Source organism: Panicum virgatum, chromosome 8N (assembly GCF_016808335.1).
Source record: "Panicum virgatum strain AP13 chromosome 8N, P.virgatum_v5, whole genome shotgun sequence".
Taxonomy (NCBI): Eukaryota; Viridiplantae; Streptophyta; class Magnoliopsida; order Poales; family Poaceae; genus Panicum; species Panicum virgatum.
The window spans coordinates 1,420,376-1,436,570 of NC_053152.1; the positions used below are offsets into that span (position 1 = coordinate 1,420,376).

The window sequence follows — 16,195 nt, forward strand, 5'->3', positions numbered from 1 at the left end:
TCCAACCGTGTTCCTACAAACACAAAGGTACCCGTGCGAGTCGGACGGAACTCGTGCGTACCGGATCTGACCACCCGGCCTGCTGGAGGCTGGACTGTCTTCGTGATCTACGGCTGCGACGATGTCACCCGTTTTTTTTCTTTTTCTTCCCCTTAAAAGACTCAACGAAAGCTTTGCTCAATTTTTTTTGAAAAGTAAGATTTATTTTTTATACTATACAGTAATATTCAGACAATTAACGCTAGTACGCAAATTCTAGCTCTACGAGCATCTTTGGAGACTGAGCCGGCAAATTCTTAAGATTGACGAAGTCACCATAGACGTGGCGCTGTCGACAGGAATATCACATACCACTGAAAGCATAATGGCCATGTTTGGTTCTTCTCTAGAATGGGCTAGAACACACTTTGACCACTAATTAGAAGTATTAAATGAAGACACTTTACAAAATCAACTCCAGAATCTCTGCGTTATGAACTCTGAAGAATCTAATGAGACCTTTGATCGCGTGATTAGAGGATAGTACTGTAGCATCACTGTAATCAATCATCAATTAATTATCGTCATTAGATTCGCCACGAAAAGTTACACCCATTTTTAAAAAGGTTTTGCAAATAGACTTCATTTAGTACTTCATGCTCCATTAAAAACAAAAATATTCCTTACCACTAAAAGCATGATGTTGTTAAAATCTAAAATATACGTCGTACGGGGAGTCGATCCAAGGATCTGAGGTGCTACCGAGACTATTGTAACCACTGGATGGCTCTTTAGTAGAATAAGATTTATTCATATTATCAAAGAAAAGCAAAATTTATTATTCTCGTGATGAAAACGTGAAAGATGATAATTCCAGGCTGATTTCTCCTTCCATGTTCTCAGTAGAATTCTCTATTCATGTTATGAAGCACGTGCAGCATTTCTCCTCGCTGTATATGCTTGTATGCTTCGAGTCTTGTTCAACCTATCATGCTTCAGTCGATGGTGTAGGCGATGTCCCTGAGCACCTCGGCATGCTTGTGCCACAGCGACACGAACACGTCCACCCCTCCCGCCTTCCCCAAGCCGGGGATCAGCACCACCACCCCGTCCAGCGGGGAATGCGCCGGCAGGATCCCGGCGAGCCGCCCGCCGCACCCGAAGTCCAGCCGGTGGAGCTCCAGGTGCAGCCAGCTGTCGGCCGCCACGTCCGGCAGCAGCACGTTGTCCTCGTCCCCGACCGCGGGCTCCAGTTCCTCGCCGCCGTGCAGCGCGCCGAAGTCGACGAACGACTGGAAGTACCGCCGGTCCCGCGCGCGGACGCCCGCCCGGACCAGCGCCGCCGCGTCGGCGAGGCTGCCGCGCGCCAGGTCCCGCGCGCTCGTCCCGGCGCTCGCCGTGAGCACGGCGTTGCCGAAGAACCCCCTGGGCAGGGAGTCCGCCCCGGCGAGCCGCGCGCGGCCGTCCACCGTGACGTTCAGCGCCGTGCGCGCGGGGTCGTCGGCGCGGCCGCGCGCCGCGGTGATCTTCCGCCACAGGTGGGCCGAGACGGTCTCGAAGGTGGTGTACTTGTTGTGCGCGCGGGCCTTGAGCTCGGCGACGAGCTCGCCCGTGTAGTGCAGCATCAGGTTGGCGATCTCGGAAGGGTGGACGCGGGCGGGGGGCGGCCGCCGGGCGGCGTCCCGGGGCAGGAACTCGGCGCCGCGGTGCTCGAACTCGCACCGCGGCGGGCGGCGCGGGATGACGGCGCCCGGCCCGTACGGCACGGGCGGGCGGTCGATGATCGGCGGCGCGCCGCCGGAACGGACGGCGGCGGCCCAGGCGTGGAAGAAGGTGGACATGGAGTAGCCGTCGGCGGCCTGGTGGTGCGCGGACGAGGCGACGACGAGGCCGCCGCACGCGAAGCGGTTGATCTGGAGCACCAGCACGTGCGGCGTGGCGGCGTCGACCGGCGGGTGCAGGCGCGCGAGGCCCGGGGACGACGGCGCGAGCGGGAGGTGGTCCGCTAGCGGCGAGGAGACCGCGGCCTCCATGACGAGCGCGCCGGCGCCGCCCTTGCCCATGACGAAGAACGGGCGACGGTGGTCAGGGTGGCTTGGGCGGCGCGCGGTGAGGAGCGGGAAGCGCGGGAGGGTGTCGGCGAGCGCGTGGAGGAGCGCGGCGCTGGTGGGGTTGGGCGGGGCGTAGGCGAAGAGGACGGTGACGTGGTAGGGCGGCGCGACGAGGTCGAAGACGGTGGGCGGCACCTCCGCCGAGGGCTCGGACGGCGGCGGCGGGATGACGAACGTCCGCTGCACCTGCACGTCCATGTCGATCGTGTCCGTGACGACTGTGAGCCGCGTATGAATGGTGACCCGTTAGATTGTGCAGTGCAGAGCTGCCGATGGATGCCGGCCGGTCTGTCCATATATAGCAGCAGGGCGCGGCGTTGAAACTTCAACCTTTGCCGCGGACTTACAAATGAAATGAACATGCTTGTAGATAGATACACTGTCTTGTTTGGATGCGCGCTAGAATTCTAGCGTTAGAAGAAAATCTTTCCCGCATGAAGGACTGAATGAAGTCTATTTGTAAAATTTTTTTAGGGATGGGTGTAACTTTTCACGACGAATCTAATGACGGTAATTAATCGATGATTTGCTACAGTGATGCTACAGTAACCATCCTCTAATCGTGTGGTCAAAGGCCTCATTAAATTCTTCAGGGTCAATAGCACGAGGGTTCTGAAGTTGTTTTGTAAACTGATTTTATTTGATACCGTAATAAGCGGTCAAAATGTCACTATTCACTATCAGCTACAAAACCAAACAGGCCCACTGCTTGCAGCCGGTTTCGAGTGTGCATGCAAAGGTCGCCATGCATCGATCTGCGGATCCTCGTAAATGCGTGCGGGCAGGGTAGGAGGTGCGCAGCATGCAATGGTTGACAAGTACGGAATTGATCAATGGAATTGAGCATGCAAGCGTACGTCACCTGAGGACTCGACTTGACCCGACCTTTGGTGCGGCTGGGCAAAGCATGCAGTCTCATTTGCACGGGGGACAAAGCAGGCACCAACCGCGGCGGCATGGCTACGTTCAGAGGTTTGTTCTTTTTTTGGGCAGGGCTACGTTCAGAGGTTGAGCAGAGTCAGGTCTGACTTGTCTTGGACTGCTTTTTTTTTTGAGGGGTTCTTGTCTTGGACTGCTGCGACATGGCGTCGCCCCGTGTGTATGCCAGGGTTTCAAAAACCGGATGGGACCGCCGGTTTCCGGTTTTTTTTCCGTTTCCGGTCCGGTCCGGGACGGTAAACCGGGTCCAGTTTTTTATATTTTATGTTTCTAAATCCAAAAATACAAAAGTCATTTTTTTGCTACTGTTCCGGTTTTGAACAGTAGCACCGGTTTTTGAAACCCTGGTGTATGCTCGGCGGGCTCTTCCGGCGAAAGCTATTAGTGAAGCGCACGAGTGGCAGGCAAGCCATCGCAGAAGCTACCTGACGTCTTGTTCATCTTCCCCGGTGAGCTCCGATCGGGTTCGGGCCCTTCGGGGTTCAGAGTTGCTAGTCCCGTGGCCTGCGACGGCCTTAGAAGAGGGAGGGGGGCAGGGATGCCCGGCGGCGGCGACAGGTTGCGGGCGACGTCTGAGGGTGGCGAGGAGACATGCGGTGGGCCAGGCATCGGGCTGGGGAATGCGGATCCGAACTAATTAGCGTCGGCGGCGGCGGAGGGTGGCGGTAGAGGCCCCGGCGGAGCCGGGGGAGGTGGGGGAAGGCAGAGGCGCGGCGTCGGGAGCTTCTATAATATATCAACGGCAAATTGCACAAAACGATGAATAGCCCCCCCTCCCTCTCAATACTAGGCTGTCGCAAACTAACGGACCCACCCGTTGAGGCGGGCCCATCTATACTATCTATCTCTGCTTAGTCAGACATGCGGCACCACCATCAGCTTAGTCAGCCACAGTTCATAGTGCAGGCTGAAATGAGCTGACAGTTCATTCCACCAAGGCGAGACCTCTAATCCGAGATAATCCACTCCATCATCATCCGAAGTGGTAAAGTATAAAATTGATAATCATAATATGGCAGCCAAGGATTTTGACCAAACCATGGATTAAACAAACCTGAATATGCAGACCATGGTACATGCATCGACGGGATGAATGACGAAGACCAATACGATGACCGTTGATGCTTTCTTGATCTTGGTGATGAAGAACTCCTTTTTCATTTGCCTTCCAATTGATTGTTTTGTTTTTGCGCAGATATCTTCTTGTATTTATCCAAAAGCTCCTCAAAGGTTGGCTTGATCCTATTTTTTGCACCACCAGACTTTCCAGGTTCAGACCGGTCTGACAAACCGGTCAGACCGGTCCTGTCAGAACCGATATAGATGCTCTTATCTTACCCCCCAGCCGAACTTAAACATTGTTCGACTATATTGTTTGAAGTATGGTCTCCATTGGGAACAATCTGAGTAACGGAACTAGCCGATGTTTCTTCAACGGTCGGCTTTTCTTTATCTTGTGTCAAATCTGAATTTTTATTCAATCGCCCATCTTTTTTGACACGATAAACTTGCTTGATCACCATGTGTTTCTTTTTCTGCACAGGCCGATTTTTTGGATCAAAACGACCATTATTTGTAGGTAGTGGCTTACTAATTGCCGGCTCCCTATAGGTAATATAATTTGGGCACAAATATGTAGGAAGAGACGGCATATATGAATTAAAATACCATGACGGATAAAAACAAGGCATGCCGTATGGTATATGTGTATACGACCTATGTGATGAAAACGGCACTAAATTAGGAAAATTATTTGTCTGCCAATTCCGATCATGGAATTGTTGTCTTGGAGTAGATCTTGAGTGTTTTGGATGTTTTAGCCGACTAGCATTATTATTTCGTTTTCTGAATTTAGCCGGAAGATCTCCAAGAAATGGCTTCGGCTTTTCCTTTTGATGCTTGTGACGGCCTTTGGATTCAACAGTTTTCCAAACACCAATCTCGGGTTTTTTGGGCTTAACCATTTTAGGTTTTGAATTATTTGGTGAAACCCTAGACGAGGCGGTTAGACCGGTCGGATAACCGGTCAGACCGGTTGCGGTGCAACCGGAACCTTTGACTATGTTTTGTTGCCCCCCGAGCGTAGAAGTACTAAACTTAGTTTCTGTGCTCTTGCTAGGGAAATTTGGCTCAACAATTTCGGCTTGGGACGGCCGAATTGTATCTTGACTAGCAACATTATGCAAAATTTCGCAAGGATTACTAGTCGGCTTTTCAATAGCCGATTTTTGAATAACAGGAATTGCAACTGAACTATCTTTCTTATCAATCAAATGCTTGACAAAACCAGATAGAATGTCAGATAAAGTACCTAAAGATTGCATCTCCATTAATACATCAATGGTAGATGGTGTCTGCAACTCCTTTATCTTAACGACTCCATGCTCTGTTATACGAAAGCAAGACAAAAGTAGACATTCGACTGCTTTGTCGTATTCTCGCCGATACTCTTCAAGTAGTTCTTCAGATGATGTTGGATTGCTATGGTTTGACAAATCGGCCATGATATCCTAATTCTCGTTCCCCAGCAGAGTCGCCAAAATATGTTGACGCCTTTTACGGGCCAACACACGATCGCGCTAGGTCGCGCGACGCGAGGAGCTCCTTGCAGCACCTCCTGCGTGGAGCGGTCAGACCGGTCAGAGGGACCGGTCAGACCGGTCGCCGTGCAGAACGGCGACGATCCTACGAACGCTCGCCCGAGAGGGACCCCGTCGGGGCAAGCGCGTGTAGGGTTGCCCTAGGCTCGGCAGGCCAGCTAGGGCGTCCTCAAACGCCATGGAGACGAGAGAAGAACAGTATGTCGATGTTGGAAAAGTAGGGTAAAGATAAAAAAGATAAAAGATGTGTTTTTGATAGATTCGATTGAGTTCTCTTCAATCGGCCGTGACCCTTTATATTTATAGGGTGGGGAAGACTTACCCCGCAAGAAATCCTGTTTACAGGTCTAAATCTATTAAGAACTCTAATTGTACTCGGACTCCTCCTAAACCGGTCAGACCGGTTGGTCATGCCAGACCGTCTACAGACACCTAGAGCGGTCAGACCGCCTGGACACACCGGTCAGACCGGTCTGTTTAGTTTACTGCCAATTTTGGTCGTCAACACGAAGGTTCCTACCGAAACATTTCCTATCCTTATTTGCATTCATAAAGAAACACCGAGTTGGCCTTCCTTGCGCTCCAATGCAAAGGTCGTCCTATCTTGGTCACCAAGCACAAACATTCAAGCAACTTGCCATGTCACCATCCATGGACATGTCAGCTACACTATTCAGAATACTTTAGCATCATCTTCACTTGTTCAGCGTATGTACAAGTCTGGGTTGGATGCTGCAACTTTCCCCCCGGCTGCGAGATGCAGAGTATATAAAGCCAGCAGCCACACTCTCTTTCCCTCCATCCACAGCCCACAGGTCAGCAGCAAAAGATACAACAAAATCAACGCCAATGGCCATCCCAGAAATGCAAAGCTCTGCACTCTCCCTGCTGATCCTACTGTGAAAGACCGGATCAGGTGTTCTAGTCTAAGAGGGAGAGAGAGCGAATTAGTCAACTAAAAACTTAGATCTATGGCTCCAACTAAATTGCACAAAATTAAACTAAAACATGCTATCTAAATGTGCAACTAAGGTTTTTCTAGTGTGAAACCCCTATCCCAAAAGAGTTTAGCAACCTATAGCCTTTCCTATCAAGAAACTACTCTATAAAAGTAAAGACACACAAAGATTGCTATTATGAAATGCGGAAGCTTAAAGAGAGGGAAACTCTTGACGCGGGTGTTTATCCCGTGGTTCGGTTAGCCACAAAGACACACCTACATCCACGTTGTTGAAGCACTCACTAAGAGTATCGCTTCTCGGAAATCAAGTCTCTTCCGCGGACTCAACCACGGTCACCTTGATTCCGGGTTCCACTAAGGAGCTTCTCCACAAAGGATGGGAGTCTCCACATCCCCCGCACAAGGATGTCGTCGCCGCTCCACACCAAGTCGGAGGGTCGATGACGTTGCCGGCGAGCCACCAAGCTCCAAAAGGCCGGCACACCGAATCTTCTTTTGGTTCACAAGAGAACCACATCACAAGGGCTCAAGGTCTTGCTTCCTCACTCACTAAGAGCTAACCTTTACACAACACTCTCAAAGTGTGCTAAGGACTAAGGATATGAATACTAAGCTCTTGGATGGCTTAGAGATGTTTTTGGGTGTGTGTGTGATGTCCTTAAACTCCAGCAAACTTCAAATGGCCGGAGGATGGCATATATATAACCCACCAAGTCGAACTAGCCGTTTAGAGCCGTTACCCAACTTTCTGCGCAAGCACCAGAGTATCCGAAGGTATAGCACCGGTGCATCCGGTCACACTGCGACTGAAGTAGCCATTGGGTCTTCTGTACGTGTCACCGGATAAACCGACGCATTAGTCCGACGGTCGTCGGATCATCCGGTGCTGAAGACTCTGCTTTAGCTCACTTGACATCGGCTCTGAGTTGTCCTCCGGTCAATGCTCCGACGCTCCAACTTGGACCCGTCGGTTCATCCGGTGCCACTGGGCTTTCTCCACGTGTCCTGACCTAGTGCACCCCATTGCTCCGATGCCTAAGCCTCGGTTCATCCGGTGCAACTTGGCTCCCTCCAACTAGCCTGGCACAAAGGCTGCCAATTGCTCCGACACCCTAGCGTCGGTTTATCCGGTGTCAACCGGATACTCCGGTGCCACTGCATCAGATCATCCGGTGCCCATGTGAACTGCAGAACTCGTCCATTTTATTCTATCTTTGAGTTCTTTTTTCGTGTTTTGCTTTGTTTGGCCTTATTACTTCATCCCTGGGATCTATAATTGTTCACTTGACAAACTCATTAGTCCAATTGATTGCGTTGTTACTCAATCACCAAAATCACAAAATAATGGCCTAATGGGGCCATTTTCCTTACAATCTCCCATTTTTTTGGTGATTGATGACAACACAATCAAAGCAAATATAAATTTTGCAAAAATTGATAAATTGATACCAATTGAAATCTAATTGAAACCTCTTATACTTGCTTGGATGCTTACCATCATCCAATGGTGACTTGGCCTCCCTCTAAATCCATCATCCCCTTTTGTTTCTCCCCATTTTTGCTACTTCTTGTTTTTTTCTCCCCCTTTAGAATCAAAGTTGCTTCCCCTTGAGAAGATACTCATTGTCACCTTGCTTTGATCCAAATTTCTCCCCCCTTTGGAATCAAATCACCAAAAAAGGCTTGCCAAAACAATATAGCTCAAAGGAAAAAGTTAGTAGCCTAGGGAGTTAGTTCCATGAATCATGATCCAATTGTATGATATCAATGAAGATACCAATTGAGTGATTATTAAGGTGGATCACAAAACATGTACGGAGGTAGCCCTAAAATAACAAAGAATTGACAAAAATACCAATTGAAGGGGTTATAGACCATGCATACCTCCGGGGGTTGTAGTTACCTTGCATGTACCAATTTGAAAGTGACTTGTTTCAAATGATACCAATTGAAATTGAATACCAATTGAAAGTCTTTGAGGTTCAAAAAAACACTTGGTACACCAAGGTGAACACATGCATGAGCACATAGTCTATGAACTTGGATACAGATATTTTGTTCAATAGATCATGGCTCACTATGAGACTACAAAAGATAAGTTTAAAAATATATTAGTCTCAAAATCACAAACCATAGGATGAACTCCCCCTAAAAGTGTGCATTTAGTGTTTGAATCACCAACCAAATGTTTGCACATTGTTTATGACAACCATGGAAAGTTTATCCTATAGTTTGTGTTCATGGTACAAATGAAATACATATCTCATAAAGTCCATGTACCATGAAGGGTAATCTTGTGTACCTTTCTACACACTTATCAAACCATATAGATTGCTCATGGGTTAGAATCATAATACAAGCAACCCACCATATATAGCACTAGGTGATGCAATGCAAACAACCTAGCTAGAGCAATGGAGCTACATAATGCTTGAATTGAAATCTAGCTACCATTATCTTATGGGGGACTTGGGCAACAAATGTCCAAGATGTGAGCTTGACTTCTTTAGTTTGAATCCTTCATCTTCTAGGTAGCCAAGCCTCCAAATCCCCCGAAGCCATTCTTGGGCTTCAAGTCTCCTTTGGAACCCACACCTTTTTAGGCCCCTTCATATTGGTGATGACATCCTTGGGCACCTAAATGGAGTGATTCCAACTCTGTCGGTACACTCAATGATAGGGGTGCCAACCGGATACTCCGGTGCCACTGCATCAGATCATCCGGTGCCCCTGTGAATTGCAGAACTCGTCCATTTTATTCTATCTTTGAGTTCTTTCTTCGTATTTGTTTTGTTTGGCCTTTTTACTTCATCTCTGAGATCTATAATTGTTCACTTAACAAACTCATTAGTCCCATTAATTATGTTGTTACTTAATCACTAAAATCACAAAACAATAGACTAATGGGGTCATTTTCCTTACATACTGCTTCCCATACTACTGTACATCTCCTACTTCCTCGCAACAACACTCACCAAGAAGAAACCCACCACACATGGCGTCAAATCCCACCCTCTCCTCGGCCACCTCCCGGCGTTCCTCGGGAACCGCCACCGCTTCCTCGACTGCTCCACCGAGCTCATCGTCGCCAGCCCGGACCAACGGATGGGCTTCTGGATCCCCGGGATGCGGACGGGCATCGTCACCGCCTACGTTACCCCGATACTCCAGAGGTGGTGCGAATTACGTATCCGATACGTATCGGATACCGATACGCGGCGGATACATGACGGATACGTATCGGAGAAGTATCCGTAAAAAAATAAATGAAACATAAATCGGATACTTATTTGGGTACGTATCGGATACTCCGTGGAACGTATCGTAGAGAGAGAGAGCAGAGGATCTGCTTCCGATCGACCGATCCAGAGAAAGGGAAGGTTATATGGACTGTTTGGTGGTCTCTTGGGCTGGACTTTTTTAGTTTCTTCTTCTTTTCTTTTTTATTTTCCTTTTCCTACCATTAATATGCATTAATATTTAATTTATAAAAAATTACTAAAACGTATTCGCGTATCGGGTTTTTTGGGAAAATGACGTATCCCTTATCTGTATCGGCCCGATACCGATACGCGTATCCGTATCCGTGCTGCATAGGTCACCGCCAACCCCGCCGACGTCGAGCACGTCCTCCGCGCCAACTTCGCCAACTACCCCAAGGGCGAGCACGCCACCTCCATGGTCCGGGACTTCCTCGGCCGCGACCTCTTCAACTCCGACGGAGAGCAGTGGCTCTGGCAGCGCAAGAACGCCAGCTTCGAGTTCACCAGGCGCTCGCTCCGCAGGTTCGTCGTCGACGTCGTGCAGGCCGAAGTCGCCAACCGGCTGCTCCCGCTGCTGCGGCGGAATCACGCCGCCGGCGACGGCGAGGCCGGCGTCGCTGTCCTCGACCTGCAGGACGTGCTCGAGCGGTTCGCGTTCGACACCATCTGCATGGTGGCGTTCGGGCACGACCCTTGCTGCCTCGCCGACGGCGGCACCCTGGCCGAGGCGAGGTCCGACTTGATGCACACGTTCGGCGAGGCGCAGGACCTCATCATCGGCCGGTTCCTGGACCCCATCGAGGTGTCGTGGAAGGTCAAGAAGTGGCTCAACGTCGGCACCGAGCGCCGCCTGAAGAAGGCCATCGCCGACGTCCACGCGTTCGCCATGGACATCGTCCGTGCCCGGCGCCGGAGCGCGTCGCTGGACGCCCGGGACGACGTCCTGTCGCGGTTCGTGGCGAGCGACGACGCCCACAGCGACGACGAGGCGCTCCGGGACATCGTGCTCAGCTTCCTCATCGCCGGGCGCGAGACGACGTCGTCGGCGCTGACGTGGTTCTTCTGGCTCGTGTCGTCGCGGCCGGACGTGGTGGCTCGCATCGCCGACGAGGTGCGCGTGGCTCGCGAGTCCGCCGGCACGCGCGCCGGCGGAGCCATTCGGGTTCGACGCGCTGCGCGGCATGCCCTAGAGCTTCACGGAGTCGATGCGGCTGTCGTGCGCCGCCGACGACACGCTGCCCGACGGCACGCACGTTGGCGCCGGCTGGTCCGTGACCTACAGCGCGTACACCATGGGGAGGCTCGCGGCGATATATGGGGCGAGGACTGCGCCGAGTACAGGCCGGAGCGGTGGCTCCGCGAGGACGGCGCGTTCCGGCCGGAGAGCCCGTTCCGGTACACCGTGTTCCATGCGGGGGCCGAGGATGTGCCTGGGGAAGGAGATGGCGTACGAGCAGATTAAGTCGATGGTTGCGAGCGTGCTCGAAGAGTTCGTGGTCGACGTCAAGAAGGATGCCGCCGGCGGTGTGCCTGAGCACGTGCTCTCCGTGACGCTCAGAATGAAAGGGGGCTTGCCTGTGCAAGTAAGGAGAAGGGTGGGGCCCGGAGGTGCTGAATGATCAAGAACATCTGTTTCATACTTTCATGTCTCATTGGGATTTTTATTAGATTTTGTTATATTTATTTTACTCTTCTTTTTCGAATTTCATCTCTTGAGACTGTCGGGATAAATTTAACCAATAAAATGAATGAGAGATTGCTTCTTAGAAGAAGTTACAAAGGAACATATTTCTCTCTTGCTGGGAAAGAAAAAAACAATGCACGCATGTACAACTGAATATAGATCAGTTTAACTGCCTTCTATCAGGTTCTTTTTTGTTCCCAATAGACAGTTTTGTATCAAAACTGGATTTGATCAATTGACATACATGTCTCGATATGGCGAAGAATAGTCTGTGTAGTGCCTCTCATATTAATATATGGTCAGTTACTCATTATGTTCATCAACTATATACAGATTGTATTATTTAGGCTAATGTCCTACACTACATGGGTGGAGTATCAACTGTCCTGCATGCCTAGTTCTGAGTGCTATGAGGAAGCAGACCGATTTTCTTACCTGCAGAACAATCCAAGCGTTACCAGTGAGTAGCTTCTAAAGAGAAAACTTAAAGCAGGAAGCAGATGAGTCCATACCAAGAGCATCATAGAATTGCTTGGAATTAGTTCATCAAGGCTCAACATTCTCGAGCTTCAACCTCTGGATCCATCAGTCTGTGATTTCACATTTCAATGCCTGTCACTATGGACGAAAGTTTCTTTAGAGCAATCAAACCTATTTACCAATTATAAGAGAAAAAGGGATTTTATTAATTGATCAGGAACCGTGACTGAGAAACTAAGACAAGATCATTACCTTCAGACTTCAGTAGATAGAAGATCTCAATTGGATATCTTGTCATGCTAATAACACTGCCAATCTTGAAATTCAGTGCTGGAGGAAATTATCTGTCAGCAATATTGATGTCGTGCTTAGTACCCAGTTCTGATGTCAAATTCCAAATAACGGCCACACCTTGTTTCCAAAAGCCAGGCAAGCCATGACTCCATGAGTCAAGAACAAACAAATCTCTGATCCAGTTGTTGTATGAACTGAAAATCCTTAGCATATAACTGCAAGACCCTATAGACCTCAAGGCTAACTGACTTAACTACATGCTGATCGAATAATGACTTGTACCTAAACATTATCTCGAATTCATCCTGCTGAAATTCATTAGAAAGGATGCCCCTCCAGTTGCTTGGTTTTCCAATAGAACAAAAGCCATATAGTAGGGAAAGGAAGGTAACTGGGTCTAGCGTGTAGCCTTTGTTAGCCATCTCATCTTTCAAGTTCAGTGCTTTCTCAAGCATATTATGTCTACATAGGCTAAAGATGATAGCATTGAGTGCTGAAATCCTTGGGTCCAATCCATCAGAAACCATTTCCTTGAATACATCTAAAAGGGCACTCTTGTTATGAACCTTAACAGTGCTCCTATGGCTGGTTAGGTTGATTATACAATGCATACTATTTGTGAGCCCATTAACTAGATAATGCAACGTAACTTCACTAGGAGAGCAATGGTTAAGAAGCATGTTTTCAAAGTATGCAGCAGCTTTGATCACTTCATCTTTTTTAAACAGACTACCAATTATAATTGTATAGTGTATAACACTAGGAAATAGACCTGCAGACTGCATATTTTCAAACAAATCTTCTGCACTGTCCATATCACCTATCTTACAGTATCCACTTATTAGTGCCGAGTATGTAACAGCATTTGGGCTGCATCTCCGCTTCATCATATCACATAAGAACCTAAGAGCTCCACTTATGTTACCTTGTTTAGCATAGCCATCAATAAGTGTAGTATATGTAAACTCATCCGGAATACATCCAACCTTTCTCATGCTGCTCATGCACAGAATTGCCTCACTCATCATTCCGAACTTACAATATCCCTTTATCATAGCATTGTAGACAACTACATCAGGGCAGACACCTTTTTCCTCCATGAATTCAAATATTTTCCTCGCGTCATTGAGATTCTCACTCCTAATGAAACCATCAATCAAAGTGGTATACACATATTTATCAGGTTGGACATTTTGCTCAAGCATATCTGCAAGAAGGTTCTTAGCTGCAGGAAGCATCCGTTTCTTGCATAGACCACTAATCAGTACATTATATATGTTAGCATCAGGCATCACCTGTCTCTCTGCCATCTTCTCGCGGACCATCAAGGCCTCATTCACCTGCCCAGCAACAACAAGCCCATGAATTAATGCCCCAAATGTAATAACATCCGGAGTATGACCTCTTCCCATCATTTCCACAAGCAAATCTGATGCAACCATCACTTGTCCACTGATGCAGAAGCCGTGGATCAAAGGAGTATAGCTTAACTGATTCGGTTCCAACTCCCTCCTGATGGCCTCCCTCAAAAGCTGCACGGCCTGTCGAACATCGCCTGCCCGGCAAAACGCTGATATCAAAGTATTGAATGTGACCACATCTGGGTCACACCCACTTGCAAACATTAGCTTCAGAACAGCCATTGCCTGTGATGCTGACTGCCATTTGCACAGTGCATCAGCCAGAGTGTTGTAAACCTGAACATTGGGGCACAACCCTTTCACCCTCATTTCCTGCAGTAAGCACCCAATCTTGTCCAAATCACCTTTTCTCCCAAGCCAGTTGATAATAGCACCATAGGTCACGACGGTTGGCAGGAATCCCTTCGTCTCCATATCGCCCAACAGCAGCAATGCCCTCCCAATGTCCCCCCGCCGGCAGTACCCGTCAATCAACACATTGTAGAACACGACGTGGGGAATGCACTCCGCGCCCCACCTCGCCTCAATCAGCTTCCTCCCCTCCTCCACACTCCCTTCCAAGCACAGCCCCCGGACCATCACGCAGGTGCTGTAGTTATCCGCGCCACCGTCACTGGCAAGCATTTCGTCATACAGCCTCCGGGCGTCCTCCCAGCGCCGGCGCTCCACGAGAAGCCTGAGCAGGCGGTTGCAGTGCCTCGGCTCCGGGAGCGCGCCGTGCAGCTCCCTGGCGCGCGCGCACGTCTCGGCGGCCTTCCCGTCCATCCCGGCGTCCGCGTACGCCGCGGCAAGCGCGCCGAGGCTGGCGCGCGTGGGCGGCGCGGCGGGGGGCATGGAGCGGAGCGCGGCGTCCGCGGCGTCGAAGCGGCGGGCGCGGGCGAGGAGGCGGAGCAGCGCGGAGTGGGCGAGCGGGGTCGGCGCGTCATGGTGGCGGCGGTGGTGGGCCCGGGACCAGGAGAGGAGCGCGAGGGCGAGGTCGGGGTCGGCGAGGGAGGAGACGGCGGCGGCGAGGCGGGCGTCGGAGAGCGGGGGCCGGAGGAGCGCGGCGAGGGAGCGGGGCCAGGTCGGGTCGGTGGCGCGGGCGGCGAGGACGCGCGCGAGCGAGGCCGCGAGGGCCGGGGTGATGGTTGGGTCCGGGCTGGGGCGGCGGCGCGGGAGCGGGGTGATGCGGGGCAGGAGCCTCGTTGACATCAAACGCTGCGGCGGCGGGCGGCGAGCACGGGGGCGGCGCGAATTGGAAGACCTCAGATAGCCAAGGCCAGCGGCATCAGGCCGTTGAACGGCGAGGTTGTAAGCCCTCAGGCCGCATCCAGCCGTCCACGTGATCTGAGGTGTCACCCTGGATGGCCAGAGACACCTCCCATAGTCACATGACAGAGCCGTCAGAGCCTTGATCGAATTGCTAGTACAGATGCTACTGGCAATCCAAAAGATTGCAGCTTGATTCAGCAATCACTGCGTTCGGCAGGCTGGAGCTGGAATGGTACGAGAGAAAAATACTGTTGAGCTGGCTAGAACTGGTGGCTAGAGTGGTGTGAGAGAAAATTACTATAGTGCTGGAGGGGAGATGACCAGCCGAACGCAGTGAATGTTTTTGCTACATAGACGTACAATGATTCTTAATGTTATTTAGTATTTGCTTTGGTCGCCTATAAGAATTCAAATGCAAACCATTTAAGTTACACATCATCTTATTATCCATTATCTTGTTATATCAGGAGGAGAATGCAACAGAACCACCTCAGTCGGGCCCAAAGGGGCGTCACAGATCTTGTAGAATCAGCATTATCCCCGAGGAACTTGTGCATAATGGACCCGACATGGCACCCATATGGGTTCTGAAGACAGCCCAGCCTCCTAGCCTTCTGATGATCGTAGCCTGGCCAACGGCCGGCGTGTGTTCAGTCCATTCTGATTCATGGTAGAGGCTCAAGATGGGAATGGGCCGACCCGGCCCTGGCTTTGGACCTGGCCCCATGGTCTCGATGCCAATTCTAGGGTTCATGGGTCGACCCATTTCTCCTAGATGTTATGGCCTTGATGGTCCATTATGTATTATGGGCCGACCCAAATATTTTTCTATAATTCTAAACTATGAATACTATTAACACTTTTAGAAAAGATAAGATTCAAGATTAACATATATCATAATAATATATTAAGATTGTTAGCAATGCATCAAATTAAACATATTTACTAGCGATTCATGATTTTAATTTTATCCATTTTCACTTTCCAATGTATGATATTTCTCACTATATTTTGAAGTATATAGAATCTAACAACTTATGACCAATTGTATTTATTCAAAAGAATGAAGAAAACCAATAAATAAATAAAAAATTATTAACATGACAAGTGGATCGACCCATAATACACATCGGGTCAATAGGTACTAGCCCTATTGACCCATTTTGGAATTTAGTCGGCCCCTATAACTCATTGACCCTATTTTTGTGGGTC

The 16,195-nt window shown here is 49.8% G+C and overlaps 2 protein-coding genes and 1 pseudogene across 3 annotated transcripts; 1 reads left to right on the plus strand and 2 right to left on the minus strand.

Annotated features, from left to right (window-relative positions):
* Positions 1 to 905: 905 nt before the first annotated feature.
* On the minus strand, positions 906 to 2,288 carry LOC120685504 (tryptamine hydroxycinnamoyltransferase 1-like). Its single transcript, XM_039967473.1, has one exon. The coding sequence runs from the start codon at positions 2,286 to 2,288 to the stop codon at positions 975 to 977; it is 1,314 nt and encodes a 437-aa protein (XP_039823407.1). The 3' UTR covers positions 906 to 974.
* Positions 2,289 to 9,512: 7,224 nt separating this feature from the next.
* Positions 9,513 to 11,472, plus strand: LOC120686540 (annotated as a pseudogene).
* Positions 11,473 to 11,679: 207 nt separating this feature from the next.
* On the minus strand, positions 11,680 to 14,973 carry LOC120685505 (pentatricopeptide repeat-containing protein At1g52620-like). 2 transcript variants are annotated; one of them, XM_039967474.1, is made up of 3 exons: positions 12,270 to 14,973; positions 12,050 to 12,155; positions 11,680 to 11,972 (listed from the first exon to the last, which is right to left on the minus strand). In XM_039967474.1, the coding sequence occupies exon 1, from the start codon at positions 14,921 to 14,923 to the stop codon at positions 12,467 to 12,469; it is 2,457 nt and encodes an 818-aa protein (XP_039823408.1). In that variant the 5' UTR covers positions 14,924 to 14,973; the 3' UTR covers positions 11,680 to 11,972; positions 12,050 to 12,155; positions 12,270 to 12,466. The 2 variants fall into 2 exon arrangements, with proteins under 2 accessions (XP_039823408.1, XP_039823409.1); XM_039967475.1 differs by having other exon boundaries at positions 12,050 to 12,188; positions 12,270 to 14,959.
* Positions 14,974 to 16,195: the final 1,222 nt, after the last annotated feature.

Coding starts and splice junctions, on each gene's coding strand:
- LOC120685504 (XM_039967473.1), bottom strand. CDS start 2,288: ATGGACGTGCAGGTGCAGCGGACGTTCGTCATCCCGCCGCCGCCGTCC.
- LOC120685505 (XM_039967474.1), bottom strand. CDS start 14,923: ATGTCAACGAGGCTCCTGCCCCGCATCACCCCGCTCCCGCGCCGCCGC.